General features: G+C 51.6%; 1 protein-coding gene across 2 annotated transcripts; it reads left to right on the top strand.

Moving 5' to 3' along the window:
- On the top strand, positions 1–24,719 carry UNC93A (unc-93 homolog A). Of its 2 annotated transcripts, XM_055244263.2 has the most exons (8): positions 1–260; positions 3,164–3,345; positions 4,326–4,555; positions 6,231–6,356; positions 12,475–12,689; positions 14,471–14,606; positions 16,460–16,591; positions 23,877–24,719. In XM_055244263.2, exons 1-8 carry the CDS (start codon positions 156–158, stop codon positions 24,143–24,145), a joined length of 1,395 nt encoding a protein of 464 aa, XP_055100238.2. In that variant the 5' UTR covers positions 1–155; the 3' UTR covers positions 24,146–24,719. The 2 variants fall into 2 exon arrangements, with proteins under 2 accessions (XP_055100238.2, XP_055100247.2); XM_055244272.2 differs by lacking the exon at positions 6,231–6,356.
- Positions 24,720–25,586: the final 867 nt, after the last annotated feature.

The following is a 25,586-nucleotide window of genomic DNA, read 5'->3' as shown; positions in this document are numbered from 1 at the left end:
ATTAACGAGTGACAGGCTTAATGACTAACACACCTCTAACATTTCATCTCTAGCTCAGATGAAAGAGAATGGGACTTCTTGGTACCGACTGTTTTTCCTGTGCCTCAACTGGTTTCTTTTAGGGAGCTACAAATTTACGTGTCCACTGATGATTGATGTTTTCATCCAGCACAATGGACAGAAGTCTAAGGAACGTCCTTGTGATTTCCTTTGGGTTTCTGCTTCTCTTTACAGCCTATGGAGGTCTGCAGAGCCTGCAGGTATGTGTATCTGGTCGTCAAGTTACCTGAACTTCCTGGCCTCCAAGAATCTCTGTGGTCACAGACAATAATGAGCTGTAAATTTGAAAAATCTAATTCACCTGGTGTTTCTTTTTCACTCCACCAAATCCTCTAAAACAAAGAGTGGTTCTCAGATGCAGTCCTACGGTGTGCAGTTCCCACTCACATCTCAATAGGATTGCACAACAGCGAGGCGCGTGTCGCTCTTGGACAAGGACAGCACGGGTCTTGGGATTGTGATTTGTTGGGACATTCTTTGCCTTTGGGTGGTTAAAAGGAGACACAGGAAGAGTCATTGTGAGTTCTAGGATTGATTGGATGCCCTTGGCTTTGTGGTTAGGGGCAGCCATGTGAATTTATCAAATGTCACTAGACCTTATAGATTCCAAGCCTACTCTAAGCTAAACTGTGAACTTTGACAACATGGTCTCTCTATACTTTGAAATCCTTATGGCATGCTCTCCTCCATAGGTCTGTGAGCCCATGAAAAAGCCAAACAACATTCTCTGAAAGGCTGCAGCATTCATCATGAGCACCTAGACATAGACCTGACACATTTTCCCAAGCTGGTTACATTTCAAGTCTGATCTTTACCTGGATTCCAGTCTGAATTCCAGGGAATTCCAAGGGCTGGTCAGGAAGTAGGGCTACTGTTACTCCTCCGGGTTATTCATTGCCACTGTTGTACCCTGCGGCCTGGGGTGGTCACATAACAAAACATTTCAGAGCTTCTGAAGACAAATTAGTGTGGTTTTACACGGCTTGTCAATGAAGAACAAGAATTGGGCACCTACTGTGTACATAGTATGGAACCAGGAAAGCACACCTGGGAACTCAGAATCCGAGGTTTCTCCTCTCACTGTTGTTGTACAAACACTTGGGACTCCTGGGTGCCAAGGAAGCTGGAATTCAGTCCTGAATTCTCAAGTAATATTTCCTTTTGCTGAACTCCTATCTGGTTCTATTTCTGATCAGGCTTACAGAGGATAAAATGGCAGCCAACAGTGACTCTCGAAGTCAAGTGGCAGGGAACACAGTCTCTTTTCTTGCTGCAATGGTTCATTACTTTTGGAGTCCTTGCTTTGCCCGGAACTTTGTGTTGTTGTCACAGAATGCTGGTGTGAGTGAAATGCTGGTTGGGTTGAGGTGAGTGCAGGCTGAATGTGGTTGGTGTGCACTTTCTGGAAGGAGGGAGTCTCAAGGATGTGGACTGGTCAGTAGCCCTTTCTCTTTAGAAAGCTCACCTGCCTGCAGAAGGAGACCCTGCTGTCCTCCTAGCACAGCAGCTCCCCTGGGGTCAGCATTCCTAGGAACCAGTTCTGGTGGATCCACTGTGGCTCAGCCACTGTCTGAGAATTGGCTTCTGGACTTGGAAGCCAGAGGAAGGGGGCTGGAGGGGCCTGGGAGCTGCCAGGGGTCCCTCCTCTCAGGCTGTGATGGCAGGACCCAAGGCTGTGGGCAAATGTGGGCAGACAACCCTTTGCCTCTGCGGCCCCAGTTTGAGGATGCCTCACTGGGGAATCACTCATGGTGGCATCTGGATGAGCTCCACAGCTGTGAGCAGCTGCCTGGGGAGTAGATTTCCCATGCCCTGCCAGCACTTCCCACTCCTCCTGGGCTGGTGGAAGTGGGAGCTGCTGTCTCATGATGTCAGCCCTTCCTTCTCAAAAGGCTGGAGATGCAGGGGAGCCAGACCTCCCTCTCTGCAGGGTCCCAGGTCTGTGGAAGGCCCCCCACCCACTCCAGCTCCACTCTGGTTCCCGGCCCCACCCAGGCCTATTGTCGGCAGCTGACCTTGAGCGTGAGGACGTGCTTTAACCCTCTAACCGGGACAGTTGTCTCTGCTAGTCAGGACTGGCGTGAGCAACACAGAGCGTTCAGATAGAAGTGACTCGGGAATGGCTTTGCCCCAGCATGCCGAGGAGCCGAGTCCACCTCTCTCCATGAACCCCAAGGCTTCTACGCGGCTGGCTTCGCTCTCAGGCCCCAGCAAGGCACGTGCATCCCCGGGCTCCCTCCTCAGAGCTCAGCAGCCCCAGTGAGAAGTCAGGGCCTCATTCCAGAGAGTTCTCCTGGGTCCTCGCCCTGGTCTGGACTAGGTCCCCTTGTCCGAGGACCAAGGACGCTCTTTTGTGGCACCTCCTCTGTAGCCACCACCTCCTTTCACCCTTTCTGGCTGCAGGCCCCCAAGTTCTCATTCAGCTCTCAACTTAGAGGCCACCTCCTTCTCCCCACCCTGCCCTGGAGCCGAGGTCTGGGTGGGGCACCCAGCACCCTCGTGGTGGCATGTGCCCGCCCATGTCGTCTCCACCAGTGGCAGCCGCCTGCAGCTTCCAGGACACGAGGGTCACGTCCCTGGTCCATTCTGGAACCTTAGACAGTGACGGGCACTCAGAGGCGGGAGATGGGTATTTGGTGAAGGAAGAAATCATTCATGAGCACTCACCTGCTTCATACCCTTGGGGCCTCCCCATGGGCTGAAGGACCCCTTACATTTCCCGGGAGCATGCAGGCCCCTCACAGATGAGTTCTGGCAGAGTCTCCAGCCCCATCCTGCCACACTGTCCCATTCTCAGCTGAGATTCACACAGGCGTACACAGAGGCGTGAGCGGCTCTGGCAGCCGTCCAGCCCCAGCACAAGCACTCACAGGGGTGCCGGGCCTTCACTCCCTGATGTTTAGATGCACGAACTGCTTTATTCCCAATTCACCTGCACTTTCCTCCCACCAGCTGCAGAGGAGGCTCCTAGGGCAGCAAGCCTGTGGCTGGAGGTTCCTGGGAGCTGTGGCGGCCTCCAGCCTGGAGGACACTGAGGACCTGCTGGTGCCTCATCCCACTGTGTCCATCCTGTGCTCTGACAGGACTGGCTTTGTTCCCACAGAGCAGCCTGTACAGCGAGGAGGGCCTGGGTGTGACAGCGCTCAGCACCCTCTACGGAGGCATGCTCCTGTCCTCCATGTTCCTCCCGCCGCTCCTCATCGACAGGCTGGGCTGCAAGGGGACCATCATCCTCTCCATGTGTGGCTACGTGGCCTTCTCCGTGGGTAACTTCTTCGCCAGCTGGTATGCAGCCCCCACCCCCTGCCCACCCCACCCCGGCCATTCCCCGTGCTAGGGACATTCACTCTGCACATGACTTGCATTTGCACCTGATTACTGTTCACTGCAGGCATTTTAAAATGAGCTCTGCTGCCCCGGCACCCCCGCCGCGCTTTGGTGACAGATGGTGCTAGGCTTCCTTCCTGTTTTCCCGCCAAGGCTCCTCTGTGCCCCCCAGTTGCTTCCGTCTCCTCCTCCCGATCCCTGATGCTGGCCTCTCCCTGGGCTCCATCCCGGTCCTCCGCTCCCCTGGCTGGGCGAGGGTTCCAGTAACACAGGGGACTCTAACTCCAAGGCAGAGGGTGAGTCTCATGGGCACCTAGGCAGATGTCACCAGTGGACCAAAAGCTGCATCTCACCCACCATTAGGAGGTGGGTATGGCCAGGGCAGGTCACAGGGATGGGAGGCCCCCCTGCTCCCTGGTGAGAATGGACCACAGAGACCGAGCTCTGAGGGCTTTGGGCTGCAGCCCAGGCCCCGGGAACACAGCCATGGAGCTTGTCTTCCAGGGATGCTGGTTGTGCCAGGACATGCTGCTGACGATGGCTGCACGTCCTTCTTCCGGGTAGCTGCAGAGTCTCACATGGCATGCCGCCGCCCAGGCCCGAGCCGGTCACTTGGTCTTTTTAACCGGGGCTGTCCCTCGGCCTTCCTCGTGCTCCTCACCTTGTTGTTTGTGGTCGCATCAAATACAAGGAGCCTCACTGGCCTTCAATTTCACTTTTGCAAATCAGTCTAAGCTGGGAAATGCACTGATTTTGCTCATTTTTCTGAGTCTAATGGTGAATCCATCCATCCAACCAGCAATACTCATCACCATGCTTGCAACGGGCCAGGGGGTGTTTCCTTCTCCCAGATAGACTAAAGAACTGCAGGGACACGGGTGCAATGGGCTTGCGTCTCCTGTCACAGGCCGTGCTGTGGGTCTGCCTTTTACCCACAGGTACACTTTGATCCCCACCTCCATACTGCTGGGACTCGGGGCCGCCCCGCTGTGGTCTGCGCAGTGCACATACCTCACAATCATGGGAAACACACATGCAGAGAAGGCGGGAAAGCGCGGCAAAGACGTGGTGAACCAGTATTTCGGCATCTTCTTCCTCATATTCCAGTCGTCCGGTGTATGGGGCAACTTGATCTCATCGCTGGTATTTGGCCAGACTCCCAGCCAAGGTAAAACAAAAAGGGGCAAGCAATTGTCTCCAAGTGGAGCAGGGGTTCAGTGATGGGGGAGAGGGTTCCTGATTTCAGTTGCACACCTGCCTTGATTCTGTAACTTGAGCAGGTGAGTCAGGCCCCACAGGTGAGATTCTCAACCTGCCTGTGCTTCAGAGTCGCCTGCTACCTGCTCTCTTCTGGACAGTCAGGTGGGACTGAAGAAGATCTGTGTCTTCCACAGGTGCCTCCGCAGGAGCAGGGGAGCCCTTGGGAGAGGGCACCATGGGGAAACTAAGGGCCACGCCAGTAGAATTTGGGTTCATGGAGTCACAACTGCACAACTGTCCTTTTTAGACTAAGGATGGGGTTGCCTGATTTCTTTTCCCTGTGACTTGATACAATGACCAAATTTTCAAATGTTTCATGACAGGCCCCTCATCCCATGATGGACGTGGACATTGGATGGGCTAATGCCCTGGCTCCTCTGTCTCTACCTGACCTTGCCCTGGTATAAATATAAAGTGCATATCTCATTTGTGCCCATGCCCTTAGTGCCCATGTTGAGGCCTTTAAGCACAGGGCAGAGGACATACATCTCTTTCATGCTTACAGGAAACCTTTCCCAATGGGGTAAAAACCAATCCAGCCCTCCTGACTAGTATCACGACTATTTCTATCACTTCATCAAGGTTCTTCATCTTGCTATCCCATAAAAATCCCACCCTTGGGCAACTCTGTAGCCAAAACCCCTCTCCCTTTTTCTCATGCGATGTCACGCCTGCTGAGTGCATTTGAAGAAGGGAAGCCGTGAAGTGGGTGCATAGCAATTTTTACTCATTATTGCTGTTGGTGTCAGCAACAATGAAACAGAAACCGGGGTTACAGTGCAGTCTGCATATCACGGCCAGTTAAGTGGAGGAACAGGCTTTTCTTTGGAAGACCTTTCTGCAGGTGAGTTAGTTCTCCAAGCACAGGACACAGAATCTGGGGCTGGAAGGATTTGGAGGGCATCGTGCATTTCTCCACCTTCTTGTGCCTTCTCTTATCAGCTGCACATCTCACCCGCTTAGAAGATTTTGTGAAGCTGTCCGTTACATAATTTGTGTCATTAATATAATAAAAGCACTGAATATTCTTTCTCCCACAACACCTTTCTCCTTTCTCCAGAGATTCTGACAGGAGTTCTGACTGAGAGTCATTGCTAATTCAAATTTTATTTTTCTAAGAGATCGCAGAACTAACATTAGTTTTCAAAAACAGAAAAGTTATGAAATCACCTGCCCGAAGTCATGGAGTTGGTAACAGATGAATCTGAAAGAGAATCCAGCATTCCTGGCACCCAATCTCATGTACTTTTTTCTTTTTGACTGATTTCGAAAACTTGAAAAATTGTAATTATGTCAGAAAAGTAGTATAACAAGTAACCAGCACTTTTCCAAGTTGATTCTTCCCTGAATCTTTGCGGAACACGAATAGGATCTTCCACCTCCCAAAGTGTCTGAAATCGAGTCTAGGGACACGTGCCTAGGGGTAAATCTATTTTGAGACACTGGGTCTTTCCACGTGATCTGTAGTGATGCCTCCCCCCACGGGTCCAATGTCCTTTCCACTGTCACTTTCATTTCTCAAGAACCTACATCTTGTCACATTTGCGGTCATCTCATGTCTCTTGTCTGCTCTGACTTCACAGATACCCTCCCAGAAGAGCAGCTCGTGTCCTGTGGGGCCAGTGACTGCCTGATGGCCACCGCAACCACCAACAGCACCCAGAGGCCCTCCCAGCAGCTGGTCTACACCCTCCTGGGCATCTACACTGGTACGAGCTCCACCAGCCCAGGGCAGGGTCCCCAGCAAAGCAGAGCCAAGCCTCCTTCCTGGGCTGACAAAGACCGTCTCCCCCAATGTAGAAGTAATCTCTCTTCTTCTGAAACATCCTTGCAAAATGTATTGGTCTGCATTACATTGCAGGCGGTGTTCTTATGAATCAAATGCAGTACACCTGTGCTGTCTAACAGAGGATCCTGGGGTGATGAGATTGTTATACATCTCCAGAGCCCAACACAGCAGCCATTAAGCACTGTGATTGTTTACATCTTAACCTATTAAAGTTTCAGTTCCTAAGTCTCCCAGCCACACTGCAAGTGCTCAGCAGTACAGGGGGCTGGTGGCTACCATTACAGACAGCTTGGTGGCCAACTAGGGCACTGGGATTGACTGTGTATGTTTCAGCTGTGGCCAAGGGGCTCTGAACATCCATAATTGCTATAAACCACTTTTTTTTTTTTTCTGAGAAATGTGCTGAGTGCTGAGAAAGGCTAGAGGGGCGAGTGCTCCCAAGTGCTGGCTGCCCCTTAGCTGGAGGCATTGCAAGCTCATGATGAAACGGCTGCCCAAAGGAAGTTAATTGTCATGACGAGGCTCATTCTTAGAAGTTCATTTTAATAGAGAATGTTATGTAATAGTTTCATATGTGCCTTTAGTGTTATAGTCAAAGATTTATTACAACTTTGAAGGGGATATATTTAGAGAGTTTTTAAAACCATTTTGTAAAGAATTTAAATATATTCTTTTTTGGCTGGGCGAGGTGGCTCATGCCTGTCATCTCAGCCCTTTGGGAGGCTGAGGCGGGAAGATCACTTGAGGTCAGGAGTTCAAGACCAGCCTGGCCAACATGGTGAAACCCCATTTGCACTAAAAATAGAAAAATTCGCCGAGCGAGTGTGGTGGCGCGTGCCTGTTATCCCAGCTACTCAGGAGGCTGAGGCAGGAGAATCGCTTGAACCTGGGAGGTGGAGGTTGCAGTGAGCCGAGATCACGCTGCTGCACTCCAGCCTGGGCAACAGAGCGAGACTCCATCTCAAAAAAAAAAAAAAATATATATATATATATATATATATATAAATATACACACACACACATACACACACATATTTATATATGCATGTACATATATATATGTACACATATGTGTATATATATATTCTTTGTCATTCTTGGATTTGGGGATTCATAAAGGCCTTGGAATGGGTCCTTCTTAAAGATCAAGGGCCTGGCACCTGTGAGCTCTGGGGGCACCAAGTCCTGCACTCTGCCAGGGTCAGAGGTGAGGAGGGTTCGTGGGCACTGCAGAGCTTTTCCTCATGCTGAGATGATGCGTGGCACGAACCTTCAGGTCCCCTCAGGCCACTTCCACATCAGAGGCTCTGAGTGAGCACTTGTAAAGCTATCGCTGGAAGTCGACAAAGCGTACTGAGCACATGCTAGGCCATGCTAGGCCTTCTTGGTCCAGACATTCAGAGGACTAGAAGCTCGCCTTTAGTAAGCTGAGAGCCTAGTGAAGGAGGCAGACACACACCCAACTAACCGAGACCCGGTCTGACAGCGTTGTGAGCACAGTTCCCAGCTGGCTTGCAGCTGCATCGCCCTGGAGCACGGAGTTTCGGGAAAGCCTCCAAGGGCGGGTGATCCCTAAGCCGAGTCTGGACAATGAGCAAGATTTGGCCAGGCAGGGAAGTGATGCCAGAGGTCCCTGGAGGTGAGATGTCCAGGAAGAGCCCGCAGGGCTGGGGGCAAGGTGGAGGGGCAGAGATGGGGCACAGGACTAGCTGTGGCCCTTGATGTTGTGCCAAAGGGTCTGGACGAGTGTAGACTTGCCTCCTTGACAGACCCCATGCCAGCGTGACTTAGAGGTGCAGAGGGACAGCGGGCAGAGACCCACTGAGGACGGAGTGCTGAGTCCAGAGGAGGGGGCAGGGAGGGGGAGGCAGAGGTAGAGGGGCTGAGAGAGGCCAGCGGGCCTGTGTGGGTTGGACATGGTGTGGGGAAGAGAAGACAGCCCTGGGGTTGAGAGGAAGATGAGCTCAGGCCGGGAACACCTGGCTTGAGGACACAGTGGGACTCTTGTGTAGTGTCCAATGGGCAGTCTGAAGCCGTGCAGGGTTCAGGCCAGAGGCCAATGCAGGTGTGGACGTGGAGGCATCTTCCGAGGTGATGACTGGAATCATGACAAGGATGAGGCTCTTCGGGAGAAAAAGCAGAGAGAATTGTTACGGAGAAGGGAGTACAGCCAGACCCCTGGTTCAGCAACACGGAGGGCCAGGCAGACAACTGGAGCCTTGGAAGGAGACAGAAAACCAAAGCAGGGTCTCGGAGGACACCCAGGGTTGCAGAAGCAGCTGGGGAGGGGGTTTGAGGGTGTTGAGTTGGCAGGGCCCCCAGGAGGCTCAGAGAGGAGGCCGGACCAGGCTCTTAGCCAGTGAGAGGCTGTTAATGCCCATCAGGAGAGCAACCTGGGGAGGGTGCCCATGTGCAAGGCCCAGACTGAGGGTTTTAAAAGTGAGTGGCAGGTGTGGACAGGGAGTCAGGAGCAGCCACGGTTTGCTCTGGTCTGCAAGTCTCTGCTGACTTGGAATCGTGATCGTGTTTTCCCAGCGGGCCCGAGGTTCCCATCAACGTGGTCCCAGAGACCAGCCAGGCCTGTGCTTCCCCCACACTCCCCTCACCACCTCCTCTACATAACTAGGAGGCTGGGGGACTCGGGGACATTGAGCTGAGTCAAGACCCTCAGGTGTCCTTCCAGCTCCACCAGTTCCAGTCAGGCAGCCACCAACAAAGACGTCTCCTATGTACAAAAGAACAGAATTTTGGAGTGGGGGCTGGCAGCCTTCCTCTGTGAAGGGCTGACAGCAAATATTCCTACATGTAAATATCTTTCTGAGGATCACATGGTCCTTGTTGCAGTTGCTCAACATTGTCTTTGTACTGGGAAAAAGCCATAGACAACATGTAAGCCAATGAGCATGCCCACATGCCAATCAAACTTTATTTCCCAAAGCAGGCAGTGGGCAGGCTTTGGCCCGCAGACCATAGTTCGCTGGCCCCTGCTCTAGAGGAACAGCACAGGCTTCTCCGTGGCTTCCAGGCCCTTCGTTGCCAGCTGTCCTCCGCAGGTGGCTGTTGTCTGCGGCACCTCCCCTGCAGGGGCACCCCCAGGGTGCTCTCTGGCCACAGCCCCGTCTCGGTTCACGGAATCCCGCAGCCTAAGGGAGTCCAAGTCTAGAAGTGATGATGTAGAGCAGAGATCACACACACGTAAATGAAGAAGTGGTCTTACTATTGTGATCGTAACAGTCCTGCAGGATCCTATGTGTGTCCTTTTCTATAAAGCAAGGCCATGTCACCATAAAGAAAAACATAGGAAGAGAGAAAAATGGACCTAAAAGAACAGGAACACCCTCTCCCTGCGTAACTTTCCTGGGTTTCTGAGCACTGCACTCAGGGTCAAGTTTCTTGCAAAGAGCCATTCTCTTTAGAATTTAGGACACAGCTGTGCAGCATCCCCCAATTCATGCCCCACACAAGGCTTTGAGTCGCATGACACTCGGACACACATAATTCTAAACAAAGAGGTGTGGCTTCTGTGTTCATAACCTGCCTCTCCCCCTCCCAAGAGGCTTTCGGGGAGATTGTAGGTTGTGTCCTATTGGGCTGCTTGACACTGAAGTCCTGGCCCACAAGACGAGATCGTGGAGAAGGCGCTGCCTTCACTGAGTGGAGGAAAAATGTGCCTTTTCCACACGGTCTACACACAGTCAGCTCAGGGGGTCGGCTTGGAAGGGGGCCCTGATAATTGTAAATACCCTACGGCCTCCTGTGCAGGCGTGACAACGTGCCAGACCGCATGGTGCAGGCATGACAACCTGCCAGACCGCATGGTGCAGGCGTGTCAACCTGCCAGACCGCATGGTGCAGGCGTGTCAACCTGCCAGACCGCATGGTGCAGGCGTGTCAACCTGCCAGACCGCATGGTGCAGGCGTGTCAACCTGCCAGACCGCATGGTGCAGGCGTGTCAACCTGCCAGACCGCATGGTGCAGGCGTGTCAACCTGCCAGACCGCATGGTGCAGGCGTGTCAACCTGCCAGACCGCATGGTGGCCAGGACAACGCAGAGGAAAATCAAGGGTGACCGAGAAACACCTGTGGCAGCAGGAGTCCCACTTTCATATGAAATTTCACAAACTTCATGAGAATCTTGAGTTATCATGAAATAGGAAGGGGAATATGTTGAGCCAAGATGGAAAGTAGCCAGATAACGGAAAGTAAAGCCTAGAAATAAATCTGCATTTCTGGCTGGAACCGCATTAACAATGGTGCTTTCTGAGACAGGTGCTAGGATTCTGCTTTTCTGCTAACAGCTTGGTAGCTGGCTTTGCAAACCTCCCAGTTTCAGGAACGCTCAGCTGCCAGGGCACAGTGCTGCAGCAAGCCCACCGTATGGGTCACACGAGGACTCTGACACTGAGAGAGACAGAGAAAGCACTAGATAAGGTTGGTCAGACACAGTAAGATGAGATAATTCCTGTCGTCTTTAGAGGAGCAGGGATCTAAGCTCTCAGAGGTAGAAATGAACCATTCTGAAAGATTCTGGCCCAGAGAGAAGGGAAGGATCGCCACTCTTGAGTGATCTGTGGTGCCCCAAACACTGTGTATCATTCCCACTGCCAGGTGGGAGAGAAACAGTGGAGATATAACGGTATCACAGAAGGCACTTAGAATCATTAGGGGACGAAAGGGCTTCTATGTAAAGTGAGAAACGCCTAAACAAACATCAGTTCTCCACCGACAGAAATTAAGGTGGATCAAATAATGAAGTGGTGGACAGATGGAGATTTAGTCATATTTTGGAATTATGAGAAAGTACAGGATGTTTCCTCATGGATGAAATGAATAGTTAAAATATTTTTTGCATAGATAACCCATTTATATAGTTCAAAATGCAAATCCAGGAGTCCCCCTTGTCCCCATTCCATTTTGTGTGGCTTCAGTGACCTGAGGCCAGCTGCAATCCGAGAACCTTATGTGGAAAATTCCAGAAATAAATAATTCATAAGGTTTAAGTTGCAGTTGTTCTGAGCAGCGTGATGGAATCTCTTGCCGTCCTGCCCACCCCACCCAGACTGTGAGCCCTTCCCTCTGTCCGGCGTGTCTGCACCATAGATGCTCCCCGGGTCATAGTCTCTCAGTAGCCACCTCTGTTGTCAGAGTGAAAATCCATGGTGCATGTAGAGTCTGACACCACCCATGGTTTCAGGCATCCACTGGGGGCTTAAAATGAACCCCTTTGGGTGGGCAACCAATGCACTGTAAAAGAGCATGCGGTGGGGAGTCTCCCTCTCACTGCCGTCCTCAGACCCAGTTCTGCACTCACAGAAAGTCCGTGTCTGCTTTATTTCCTAGACATATTTAATGCACATATAAACAAGCACATCTTTATGTCCTTTCTTACTAAATTCAATTGGTAGCACACTCTACACAAAGTTCTGCATCTTGCTTGTTTTTTTCTCTTTTTACCATTCATGGTGGGGGATTTTCCCATCCGTGTATAAAGAGCTTCTTTTTTATTTTCTTCAAATGCACAACATTCCGTTGTAGTTGGGATACCCACCCCTTAATATCTTTAACCAGTTCCTATTGGAGGACTTTTACACAAAATTGTTTATTTGAAATAAACAAAAGTGTAGCAAATGGTACCCTTGTGGGAACCATTATCCTAAAAAAAAAATCAGTAAAAAGCTGGCTGCTGTTAGAAATTGCTTTGGGGATTAGAATGAGAAGCAGAGTCAATGGTTAAGGACACTCAGAACTTCTGGGTCGCTCTGGAATTTTTTGTATTTTATGCTGGTGAGGACAATCCTGACCTATTGTGGCAGGTTTCATGTGAAAGCCGGTAAGTCATGAGGTAATCAGAGAATCAGCACAGTCAAGTGCAACTAGACACCTGAGATCCTTAAGCGTGCCGTGTCTAATGTCACCTGAAATCTGGATCTGAGTGAGCCCTCCTCTCGAGAGGAGGATGAGTGACTGAAACAACTCCTTGCCAGGCCCCCTGCCTCTGGGCCCCTGTGAAAGCAAAGCCTTTGCTATGTCCTTTCAGGCAGTGGTGTCCTGGCTGTCCTAATGATAGCTGTGTTCCTCGAACCCATACGAGATGTTCAACGGGAAAGTGAAGGAAAGAAGAGATCACCGCCTTTCTGGTCCACTTTACTGTCGACTTTCAAGCTATACAGAGATAAACGTCTGTGCCTCTTAATTCTGCTGCCACTGTATAGTGGATTGCAGCAAGGATTCCTCTCCAGCGAATACACAAGGGTATGAACGAAAGCGAGGGCCCGTGGCTCAGGCCATGGGTGGCACCACTGCCTCACCTGTGTCTGTACCTGCAGGACCACAGAGTATCTCAGGCCACCTGCCCAGGGCTGGGGCTGGAGGGAACGGGGTCCTGTGCTCCCAGTGCTACCGTAGCTGAGTTTATGATTCAAGGTGTCATCCTCCAAGTAACTTCCAACTCACAGGAGCTTCCACGTCTTGTCTCAAGGGAGAGCTTCTTGCTTGATCCATGACTTCCTGGGGAAGGAGCCAGAGCAAGTGGATGGGCAGCTGCTGCTGACTCACTCCGCAGACACTCATTGGTGTTATCCCTTCCTGGAGCTCACCCTGCACCCTTACTTTAGAGTTTACATATAGGAAAAGCATTAAGTCCATAAATACCACCGAAATTTCTTATCCCTCTAGTTTTCTTTTCTTTTTTTTTCTTTTTTTGAGATGGAGTAACACTCTTGTTGCCCAGGCTGGAGTGCAGTGGCGTCATCTCGGCTCACCGCAACCTCCGCCTCCCAGGTTTAAGTGATTCTCCTGCCTCAGCTTCCCAAGTAGCTGGGATTACAGGCATGTGCCACCACGCCCGGCTAATTTTGTATTTTTAGTAGAGATATGGTTTCTCCATGTTGGTCAGGCTGGTCTCGAACTCCCAACCTCAGGTGATCTGCCTGCCTCAGCCTCCCAAAGTGCTGGGATCACAGGCGTGAACCACTGTGCCTGGCACCTCTAGTTTTCAAACCATGCTTCACAATCTAAAAATCGATGTGGCTCTCCAAGCTTCTGCTCCATCCACTCCTGCCACCTTCTCCCCTCAAGGCGAGAGAGGCGGTGCCCCACCTCAGGGTGCGTAAAGAAAGAAGCCTCTCTCGGAGGCTGTTGAGAGCTGGGGGCCAGAGCTGGACCAGCATGGGCCTGTGTCTGGCAGAAGCTCTCCTTCCGGAGGAACCTTCCCTGCTCTGTCCCCACCCCAGATCCCTCCCAGGCAAGGCTGCCAACTTAGCAAGATAAAAAGCACCTCTGCAGGTAGAATTTGAATTTCAGGTAAAGCGCAAAAGTCTCTCCGGGAGTATGCCCAGGCAATAGTGGGTGTCCTCAATTTTATCTGGCAATGCTACTTTTAGGATAGTCTTGATGGAGAATCTTAGGGGCTTAAAAGGGTAGAAACAGGATAACAGAAAAGTCCACTTGGCGTTTTGGGGACAGCCCGTCCTGCTCCTCCACTGGACTTGTCCTTGTCACCCCTGATGTGGCTGTGGCTGGTCTTCTCGTCTCAGTCCCTGTTCTGTGTGCCCGCCCTTGAGGCCGCCCGTGATGGGAGTGTGGTGCGGTGGGCATGAGAGCACATGTGCAGCCGGCTGCTGGGCTGCTCTGAGGCCCTGGAAGAGGTGGCAGGGCAACCGCTTCATTTTCTCTTTTTTCTTTTTTAACTCTCTTTAGACCTAACAGGCAATGATTGGCCCCAGCAAGGGCAGGGTGTATTGGCTTCCATATAAAATAATGCACATTTCACAGCAAATAGCAAGAAATATATGAGAAAGAATTTTGTCCAGAGTTGTCCAAACTGCCTCCTTTTAGTTCTTCCCCAAAGAGGATTTTCTTACAAACACCAGCTTTTCTCCTGCACGGGAGCCACAGAGCCTAGAGGAAGGTGTAGGCGACACTGGCCTGCCAGCCATCTCAGAGCAGATGTCCTAAGTACCCGACTGCAGCTTCAGCTTGAGCGCGGGAGGCCTGGGAGCGTCCGTGACGTGGCTCTGCACCCCTCTCCCCAGTCCTATGTCACCTGCGCCCTGGGCATCCAGTTCGTCGGCTACGTGATGATCTGCTTCTCGGCCACCGACGCGCTGTGCTCCGTGTTGTATGGGAAGGTCTCGCAGTACACGGGCAGGGTTGTGCTCTACGTGCTGGGTAGGTAGCAGCGTGGGTCCCATCCCAGCCGTCATAATGATTTGCAGTAGCGAAAGCGTGCAGCTCACAGTCAGGACAGGCTGGAAAAGTGCCCCTGAAACTGCTTTGAAATCAGTAACGCCCTGTAAGATGCATTCATTCTTTCAGTCCTTTCTTCACCCCCTCAACAAGCAGGAATCAGATCGCTCCCCAAGCTGGCTCTGTGCAGGCACTGTGCTCGGCATGAGGCCACACAGCAAGTGCCTGCTCCGAGTGGGTACTCGGTGTGGTGACCAGGCCAGGGTGGGGCAGGGCAGGGTCTCTGCAGGTGCAAATGAGGGACACGAAGCCAGTGGTGAGGCCATGGGGGTCACGGAAGGCCACGCTGGGATTGGGGCAGCTCTGTTCCACATCTATTCACACAGTGGATAAGGACCAGGCTTCTAAGGCCACAGACTCCTCCCTAAACACACAGCACCTTCCATTTTTCTTGGGAAGGGAAGGAAAGAGATGAGTCAGAGATCACGTGAACAATGATGAACGCGGGCACTAAGAAAAACAGCGCCTGGCATGTCAGTGCCCCAGGCAGGGCTTGGTGTGGGGGCGCGGCCAGAGGAAGGGCACATGGTGAGCATCCGCCAGGGCCATGAGCCTGAAGGCCCTGCCTAGAGTTTCCCATCCATCTTCACAGCCACCCTGTGAAGCAGACAGTGTCCCCTTACAAACAGGAAATCATGGAGCACAGAAGTGGAGGGACTTGCCCAAGGTGGTGCAGCCCTGGGGCATGCAGTGTGGACCCGCCTTTCCACTGCCAGAGACCCTGCTCTTCCTCTGTGGCATCTTGAGCATCAGTGGGCAGCCTCCTTACTGCATCCTAGAGAATCCGCAGCCTGTGGAAATTGGGGTCCCAAATCTGTGACCTGCTGGGACGAGTCCCAAGGTGGGGCCCACAGATGCCACCTGCCTGGGAGGTCTGTGGCCTCCTCCCTTTTGTCCCCATGCCCCCACTTGGAAGGCTCAGATGAAACCATGGGCACACTTTGTCCTATCCCCTGGCTACTCAGAAAGGGGCTGGGATACTTCAACTTATACCTAATGAGAAGGCCCTTCTCTTTCTGACTTTAAAGCCTCTTAGCTTAGGGGCAACCTCAGGCCCAGACAGGGTGACCTTCCTTCCCAGTGTGATGCCAGACCACACCCAGGGCCCTCCAGGCTGAGGCTGCGGGTCACACAGCAGGTGTGTGGTGCAGAACATTGATTTAGAGCTGGCAGCATGCCTGCACATCAGCTCACAAATTAAATGTCAAAGTTCCAACTAAAAAGACGACTTCCAGAGCATTAAGGGAACATTGAGCATGAAGCAAACATTGAGACAGTTCCAGAGGACGGTTGAGATGGTTGAGACAGTTCCAGAGGACAGTTCCAGAGGACGATTGAGACGGTTGAGATGGTTGAGACAGTTGAGACAGTTCCAGAGGACAGTTCCAGAGGACGGTTGAGACGGTTGAGATGGTTGAGACAGTTCTAGAGGACGGTTGAGATGGTTGAGACAGTTGAGACAGTTCCAGAGGACAGTTCCAGAGGACGGTTGAGACGGTTGAGATGGTTGAGACAGTTCCAGAGGATGGTTGAGATGGTTGAGATGGTTGAGATGGTTGAGACGGTTGAGATGGTTGAGACAGTTCCAGAGGACGGTTGAGACAGTTGAGACGGTTGAGATGGTTGAGACAGTTCCAGAGGACAGCTCCAGAGGATGGTTGAGACGGTTCCAGAGGACGGTTGAGACGGTGGCTCCAGCGCTGACCCACCTACACGCCCCTCCAGGCCATGATGATGACCCTCATCACCCGGCGGTTTCCCCTCTGCACCCCCAGGCGCGGTGACCCATGTGTCCTGCATGATTGCCCTCCTGCTGTGGAGACCTCGTGCTGACCAGCTGGCAGTGTTCTTCGTATTCTCAGGCCTGTGGGGCGTGGCAGATGCCGTCTGGCAGACACAAAACAACGGTGAGTCCCCAGCCCAGGCCCCTTCCTCTGTGGCAGCAGGGGGTGGTCTCTGGCCAAGGCAACTGTGGGGGCTCATTAGATGCCAATGGGCCAGAGCCAAGAGAGGTGAGTTGGGAGAGACGGGAGGGCCAAGGGGGCTTTGATGTCGCCTCTGAGTCTGACGTATTTTCTCTGAGCATTTATTCAGATTCATGATGCAAAAGTGGAAAACCACCCAAGGTTCCTTCAGGGCACCACTCCCTCGGGACGATGTGGTTTTGCTTAAGTCAAGTCGCCCATTCAAGCCTGGGTGCGAGACTCTCTACCCCTAGGACAGCAGTCTCTTCATGACTGAAAACCTTTATTCAGACGTGCTTGTGAGCAGAGGCCCACTCGTGTGTACCTGGGCCTGGAGTGTAAACACGCAGGTCCTTCCAAGGAGCCGACGAGATGATGGGAGGTGGCAGTGTGAACCACAAGCCACACACGTCGCAGGTCACTAGGGTCAGTGTCTGTGGAGGGGGCTCTGGGGCTTCCTGGGCAGCGGTGGGTTTGCTGGGAGCAGCAGGCGGGGGCCCTGTGGATGTGGGGGAGCAGGGGAGGCCAGGGTGGGCTTCGTCCTAGAGGCCACATCTGCATCACATCTGGGCTGACCACTGTCCAGGTGGGGTGGGGTGCAGGAGGAACCAGGGCAGGAGGCGGCAGGGGTGCTCCAAGGTCTTGCTGGGGCTGGGGTCCCCGAGAAGGCGGCCTTGGGGGAGTGCAGAGGGATGGGGTCCCCATGTGTGGCGCCAGCATGCGGGGGAGGGTCAGATGCACCTAGGGTCACTGGAAGCAGCAGAAAGCACTGACACCCAGGAGTGACCGGGAGCTATGTGGAGTCTGCCCCATGTCACAACAATCAATTCCAAAAGGCAGGTGACAAGGTCCAAGGTGCGGCCCTGTGGGGAGCCGGGAGGGCTGGTTGTCGGATGGAAGGTGACATCCCGTGATGATGGCAGGAGCCGAATGCCAAAGTCCTCACAGAATAGGGTGGCTTGGCCAGGAGGTCAGGCAGGGCAGCGAGGGCATGGGTGGGAGATGGGCAGGAGCCAAGGAGCCAAAGAGGAGCCAGGGAGGAAGGGCCCCAGGCTCAGGCAGCCGCACCAGAGAGGCCTGAGGGCAGGGGAGCTGGAAGGGGACATGGACGTTGCACCTGTAATCCCAGCTACTTGGGAGGCTGAGGCAGGAGAATCACTTGAACTCCGGAGACAGAGGTCACAGTCAGCCGAGACCACACTCATGCCAGGCTCTGCTGAGCTCTGAGGTGCTTTGCGCTGGCTGGCTGTGTTTTCCACAAGGAGACGCATGAAAGGGTTTTGGAGGAAGGTCATCAGGGAGAGAAGGAAGCCGGGGCAGTGTGTGTGGCCGCGGGCCGGAGGGTGTGCCTACTGGGCGATGTTGAAAACGACACAGATGAGGGCTTAGGGTGGGAACCCTGAGATTCCCACAAATCCCATCTACGGCCCTGAGGGGTGTCAGAGGCCCAAAGAGGCAAGACTGTGTGTCTAAGAGATGCTGATGAGGTGAGATGAAGGGTCCTCTCAGAGGTGAGCATGGCTCACATGAGGCCCTCTTCCCTTCAGGAGGGACTGCACCATTCTGCCTTTATCTGGCAAACACTCGGGGTTTAGAAAATGGAAAAAGCAAACCCACAAACGAACTACAGGCCAATGTTTCCAAGATGACAGACCTGGCTGCTGTCCCTGCACTGAGGATAAAGAGCACGTGTGACCTCATCGATCGCAGACCGAACACTCCAGCCACGTCCCTTCTTGTCTTCCTGGTGGGCTGCCTGTCTGCAGGACAGCTGAAAATCACCTTTGAACAAACCCACACTGTTGGATTTCAGGAGCCGTGTGTCACAGTCCTTTCTGCTGCCCCAGTAATGCAGGTGGACCTAGTGAAGCTCTTCACCAAAATGCATGTGTACTTGGCCCAGCGCCATGCCCTGGCTTGTTGGGATCAAGGCCCGGAGGCTGGAAGGGGTAGACTGGACCCGAGGCCAGGCCGGGGCATTGCTTAACAGAACAAGTACTGATTTAATGGAGGGGAGACAAACAGCAACCCACTTTGGTGTTTTTGGCAGTGCAAAATTATAAGCTAGTGGCATGTCACGTCGCCTGTAGGGCTCTTAGCTACTTTACCAATAAGTATCAAACAGCATTTGTTTAAACTGTCCCCTGGTTGTGTGGCAGAGCCAGTGTTTTACCGAGCTCCCCAAATGCACATCCCGTTAGCAGAAGTGCACAGTGACTTATCTGAACTTATATGAATTTTAAAATGTATTTACACATTAAACGAAAAGGAACACACTGGGACAAATACCCCCGCAATATTCCATACAATAATTCTCTAAACGCTCCCAATGAATGGGATCGTTCATTTTTGGTTTTTGTTCTTCCTGGGCTATGTGAATAGTGGACTTAACTCTCCTTTTCCTTATATGGACACACGGTACTCTCAGGGAAAGCCTTGTTGAATTGTGCAAACAAAGTTACCTAAGGTCAAACAAAGAGTATGAACGTCCCAGTCCAGTGAATGACTGGAATAAAGACTCCCTTTAATAAGGGATGCTAATTTAAATTGAAACTATTTCTGTCTTTCTGTACAGGAAAAAGTAATTTTTTTTCAAAAATAAACCAAACTGGCTGGGTGCAGTGGCTCACCCCTGTAATCACACCCCTTTGGGAGGATGAACCAGGCGGATCACTTAAGCTCAGGAGTTCAAGACCAGCCTGGCCAACATAGTAAAACCTCATCTGTACTAAAAACACAAAAATTAGCCAAGTGTGGTGGCACATGCCTGTAGTCTCAGCTATGAGGGAGGCTGAAGCTGGAGGATCACTTGAACCCGGGAGGCAGAGGTTGCAGTGAGCTGAGATCACGTCATTGCACTGCAGCCTGAGCGACAGAGCAAGACTCTGTCTCACAAAAAAAAATGTTGGGGAAAATATTTTCACATACTTGAGAAGCTCCTGTGGACTTTGTCCTCGCAATCGTCATGCGGGAGTGGCGTTTCAGTACCGCGTTCCTGCACTCCTGGCAGGCTGGCTCTCCATGCAGCACACACACACATAAGGTCTCTGTTCTCTATTTTTTGAAAAAACTGGAAATTTTATGTAGCTTTGGCTACATCTTAAGAACAGCTCTCCCTCATTTTTGTTTCTCTAAGTAGCAAGTTAGATTTCTAATCCTATTCTCCCCAAATGTGTGCTTTCCTTTAAGAACATATGTGGGCCACGCATGTTCCTAATTAACGACACTGAATAAAACCCAACGCACTTTGTCCTCACCTTTCAGTCATCACTGCTCAATTTAAAGACTGGTCCTTACAGTCTCCCACTTAGAAGCAGGTCAGAGGACTTCACCATTCGAGCCCCTCCTTCCTGGGCCAGAATTGAGGATCCCAGGGTCACTGTCCCACCGTGCTCCAGCGATCCCCTGGCCTCTGCAAGGGGAGATCTGTGCCAGGCACTCCTCTCTGCTTATTCCTTCTGACAGCTAATGAAAGATGGGTGCGGTTGCCATGGCAACCCTTCCCCGCCGATGCACTGCCGTGAAGATACAGAATGTCTGGTCTAAAAATACTCTTTTGCTCTGTTGGCTGTTTTCAAGCTGATAAACTCAGAAAATCTGACTTCTTCAATGCCCTACTCACTTAACCTGTCTTCTCTGACCAAACAAGATTGCTGGACTTCTCATCCACATCCCAGTGTTTGAGGACGGGAGCAACATCCTGGTCTCTTTAACCCTGGGCCACCTGGGAAGAGGAGGCAGACAGGCCAGGCTGAGAGCAATGCTTTGTCTTTTTAAATACAGCTTTTATTTTGAAATAGTTTTAGATTTACAGAAAAGTTGCAAATGTAGTACAGAGAGTCCCCTTGAAAGGTACCAACCTATAGACCCAACGCATTTACCCCGTAGGCCTTGTGCCAGCATCCCCCAAATGCTGAGCATCTCACAGAGCCACGGCACATTCGTACAGCTAGGAAGTAACGCTGCCATGTGACAGTTAGTGGGGGGACAGCTTTTATTTGGGTTCCTCCAGGTTTCCCACGAGGGTTCTTTCTTCTGTGCCAGGATCCTGTCCTGGATTCCCTGTTGGACTCAGTCATCGTATCTTCTGGCTGCTCTGTGACAGCTTTTCATTTTCCTTGTTTTTCATGACCTGGACCCTTTTGAAGAGTACTGTAGTTTGTAGGCTGTTCCTTAATTTTGGTTTGTTTGCTGTTTTCTCATGATTAGGCTGGGGCTGTGGGTTTGCGGAGCACAGCTCCCCGGTGAGGCGCTTTCTTATCCCGTCATTTGGGGCATACAGGAGAGGGACAGGCCTCCTCACCAGCAATGTTAACCTTGATCCCGTGGGCACCGTGGTGCCAGCCACATCTCTCCACTGCAAACCCACCGCCTTCCCTTTCCATACGCGGTTCTGTGGGAGCGAGTGCCCAGGGAGCCAGCAGTCAGGAAGAGAGCAGCTAATCTCCACCCTGAGGAATGTCTACGTGTACACTGTAGTTCTTCCATAAAAAATACCTGTCCCTTCTCCCTGATGTATTTATTACTCAATCATTGATCTGCATCAGCATGGGCTCGTATATTTACTTTACACTTTGGGTCACCATCCAACACCATATTATTTCTTTATTAAGGTGATAAGCCACGGGGCTTATTCTAGCCCCCACTGTGTAGCTGTCACTCCTTTCTCCGGCAGCCAGAAGCCTGGTTCCCACTAGGTATGACCGCTTCCTTATGTGTTCAATCTTGTACACGTGTACAGTCATTTCAGAATTGTTGAAATACCATTTTCAGTCTACTTCCCCTTTTAAAAAATGTCTTTCCCCACTATATCCTTAGCTGTGGGTAGTTCCATGCAATTCGAAACAATAAGTGCATTGCTCTCTTTATGTTTGGATTAAAATAGGAACCAAATCTTGAGTGATTCCCTGAAAAGCGTAACTTTAATTATCACTGGCATTGGCCTCTCTTCCCCTAGACTGGGCTCATGTCATTCACACTGTGGGTTCCCCTTTCCCGAGCAGGACAAACGGTTTCCCCTGATTCTTCCTCCGTGTTTCTTAAAGGCAGTTCCAGCAGCATCGTCTGGGTCCTAGGCGTCTCCCTCTGTGGGTGTGGACCCTGCTTCTGTGGGTAGAGCTGGGTTAGGAGACAGGCAGGAGTGAGGGTGTCACCTCTGTCTGGGGCCACACCTGTCTTCTTTGGCCTCCTCCATTCTGTTTTGTGGCCAGGGGAACAGCCAACTTTCCAGCCACCTTCTGGGTCCCCAAGTCCTCCATTCTGGGGACCCTACTGTCTCCCAAACACATCTAGGTGATTTTGAACACAAGTATGTGAGCTAGAAGACAGTCTAGTTCTTTCTGTCTTTGTTGTGGATCTCCTCACTAGGTCCAGAGTTTGGAACCAGAGTCAGAGAATGTCAAGTTCTTCATGTGACATGTGAGGCATTGAGGGCCCCGAAAGTTTATATTTATGGAAAAGCTCAGAGGGCTGAGGAGAACATGGCTACTTATGAAGAAGCTGAATTGGCCTTGAACCAACCAGAACTTGATGAAGGGAGATGGTGGGGGCACTGGGGGAGCCGAGTGACTCCCTCTCTTGGAGGACAGCGATTTCTAATCATGGCAGCACAATATAAATTTCATCTTGAAATTCTTGAATGACAGCAACCCATATTCCCAAAAAGTTAGCTTAAAATTAGAGTTGCCTGTATTACTAGAATATTTATAACCTGGGTCCATTGGCTCTGGTTTTCTGACCTGCCCAGGGTGTAGCCGGGAGCTTTTAGCCACAGAACATGGCATGATCTACCACTTATAGCCATGGTGTCTCAACTTGGATTTTCTTCCCTAGAACCTTGCTTTTGGGTCCCATGCTAACAGTCACCCTCAAAAAACAGACAAGAGGTGTTTAGAATAGTCTCAGAAGCCAACTAAATCAAAATTTGGTTATTTAGTTCTCTTTGGTCATTACGTTTATTAAGGTGGACAATGTGCAGACTGTGGGACAAGAAGGGCACCTTGTCCTGAGGGTTCCAAAGAGCTTCTTGTTTCCCAAACATTCATAAGCTGTTTACAGTGTGAATCTTAGGGCTCTAGGCGGGGTATTCCCCTGCTGTAAGCACATCTGCATTGGTCTTCAGCAGTAGAGGGAACATTCATGATGTGAGTTGTTTTGTATAAAACTAATTAACACATTTTGTGCTGGGCTTCCCTGCACATGGCATCGTCTCCAGCACTAAGGGAGGGGTGGGCAGAGTGAATCTTCAGGAAGACGGTTCTCTTCGCACTCAGTGTGTGTCTCGCGCTGAACCAGGTGCCATGGAGTTTACAAAATTAAACGCCATCCTCCCTGCCTCAAGGACCCCATGGCTGGCAGTCTGGAATCCCCCTGGGGAACCACATGCTTCTGCCCCTGGTTTCAGGCCCTGCTGCCTGCAGTTAAGGTCGCCGCACACCCTGCCTCACCGGGGCTCAGGCTGCCTCTGTCCCTGCTCCTGTCCCTGCCCCCCACCTGCCTACTTGGCCTCAGGCTGTGGACGGTTTTCCTGGATCTTTGTGGCCAGCAGCCTGGGTGGAGCCCCGAAAGGGGCCCTGTGTTTAAATCACAAGCAGAAAATCCTGGGGCTCCAATATCCCTAAGCTAAAGGGAAAAGTCAAGCTGGGATCTGCTTAGCACCAACCTGCCTCCCATTCTATTCAAAGTCACCCCTCTGCTCACTGAGAGAAATGCAGATCTGATTGTCTCCTTTGAAGAGGCTAATCAGAAACTCAAAAGAATGCCACCATTTGTCTCTTATCTACCCGTGACCCAGAAGCCCCATCCCTGCTTCCAGTCTTCCTACCTTGGCTTGGAGTTGTCTTGCCTTTCTGGACAAAACCAATGCTCATCTTAACCAAACCAATGTTCACCTTACGTATGTTGATTGATGTCTCATGTCTCCCTAGAATGTATAAAACTACACTGTGTTCTGACGACTTTGGGCACATCTCGTCAGGACATCCTGAGGCTGTGTCACTGGCACCGGTCCTCAACCTGGGCAAAATAAACATTCTAAATTAACTGAGACCTGCCTCAGGTTTTCAGGGTTCATGCTATCATCTGGCATGTAAAATCATTCTGTTGTGAAAAAAGAAAAATGTCCTGATTTTGTTGAGAAAATGGGGTAGTGGGAAAGCTGTGCTGTTTTCCTGAACAGGGTCACTGTGGGGCCCGTGGCAGAGCTCTCACTCCGCTCTCTCCTCCGCAGCTCTCTACGGCGTTCTGTTTGAGAAGAGCAAGGAAGCTGCCTTCGCCAATTACCGCCTGTGGGAGGCCCTGGGCTTCGTCATTGCCTTCGGGTACAGCACATTTTTGTGCGTGCGCATCAAGCTCTACATTCTGCTGGGGGTCTTGAGCCTGACCATGGCGGCGTATGGGCTTGTGGAGTGGGTGGAGTCCAAGAACCCGATCAGACCCCACGCTCCAGGACAGGCGAACCAGGCAGAGGATGAAGAAAAAATACAAACAAAAATGTGAGAGCAGCAAGGTCCAAGGAGGATGAACTCAGAAGGCACCAGCCAGAGAGTTTTCTTAGAAGATGCCTCAGGACATAGAGCGGCTCCTCATCACCATCTCAGCACAATTTGGCCATTGTGAAGATATCACATCATTTTACTCTTTATGTATTTTTTCTATTCTAACAGACTGTTAGTCCACCATCTTATTAACAGAGATCAAGTGTGCACATGAAGGTATCTGTCAATTTAATTTTAGATACAAAAGAGAAAAGTATAATCAGCCAATTAGAAATTGCCTGAAATCATAGACTCACCCTAGTTTTATTGCTGTAGTTGTTTTTAAGAATTGGAAAACTGCTTAAAACAATGGGTTTATTATGGCGTTATAGTCTAACCCCATAATTTTACAAATGGGCGAACTTTTAAACTTCTAACTCTACTTGGATTAAAAGCTCATACATTTTACAAAGGGGTCCTGACAAGTCAGCTGACTCAACCTCACAGAGTCAGGGGGTGACAAAGCCAGACTGGGGCTCAGGATTTCTGAAATGTGTGGGGTCTGTGTTTCTAAATAAAGGCAGTTATTTCACGGACTCATCTTCTGCCCAAGTGCTGTTGTGCTAAATACTCACATGGACACACACACACACGCTTCATCACATCAGTGCTTTAGTGTGCTGTGGCCTTCGCAGACCTTCAAGAGCATTTCACACAGAGATGCTACATGTGTCTGTTAACATAGAAAATGGTGCCGGGCATGGGTTGGGTGATATTTGACCCTCTCAGTCACTGTCTGGTTCCTTGGCACCTAGTCTCTTCTCTCCCTTGTTCTTCCTAGCAGCGCTGCCGCCTGCCCATCTCCAACGCTTCTTTCTTGTCCATTGCACTCAGGTCCTCAGGCCCTCCCCAGCCCTCCCCCATTACTAGCACCCACCTTGCCCGGCCCCCTCCCACCTTCCCGCTCCTCCTCTCCCACAACCCACCCTCCCCGGCCCTACCCCTGCCCCCCCTACCCCTCCCCAGACCCCTTCCTGGCCCCTTTCCTACCCTCCTTGGCAACCCCCCTCCCTCCCCCCACTCCCATGCCCTCCCCGCCCCCGCCAACTGCCTTCCCTGCCCCCCCCCACTGCCCTCCCTCCCTGGACCTGCCCTGCCCCTCCGGACCCACCTCACCCCCTCACTCCTGGGACCTCCCTGGCCTGTGTGCCTGGAGCTTGGGGTCTCTTTTGTCCTTTAACCCTAAGCTGCTTCCTTCCCCGTCCCCTTCCTCTTCCTCCCCTTCCCCTTTGGTTCACACTGAGGCTTCTTCTAGACCTTCTGTGTCCTGTCTGTGGCTCTCCCACCTGCATGTTGTTTGTTTATTCTTTCTACGAGCATCTCCTCCTCCTAGAACTTCAGCTTTCCAGTGTCTAGTGCACAGCACTAGCAGGTGCTTCATATGTGCCGAAGGAAATGGGCAT

The sequence above is a fragment of the Symphalangus syndactylus genome, chromosome 2, assembly GCF_028878055.3.
Source record: "Symphalangus syndactylus isolate Jambi chromosome 2, NHGRI_mSymSyn1-v2.1_pri, whole genome shotgun sequence".
Lineage (NCBI taxonomy): Eukaryota > Metazoa > Chordata > Mammalia > Primates > Hylobatidae > Symphalangus > Symphalangus syndactylus.
Note: the sequence above shows the minus strand (reverse complement) of the source record. Positions and strands in the feature narration are given on the sequence as shown.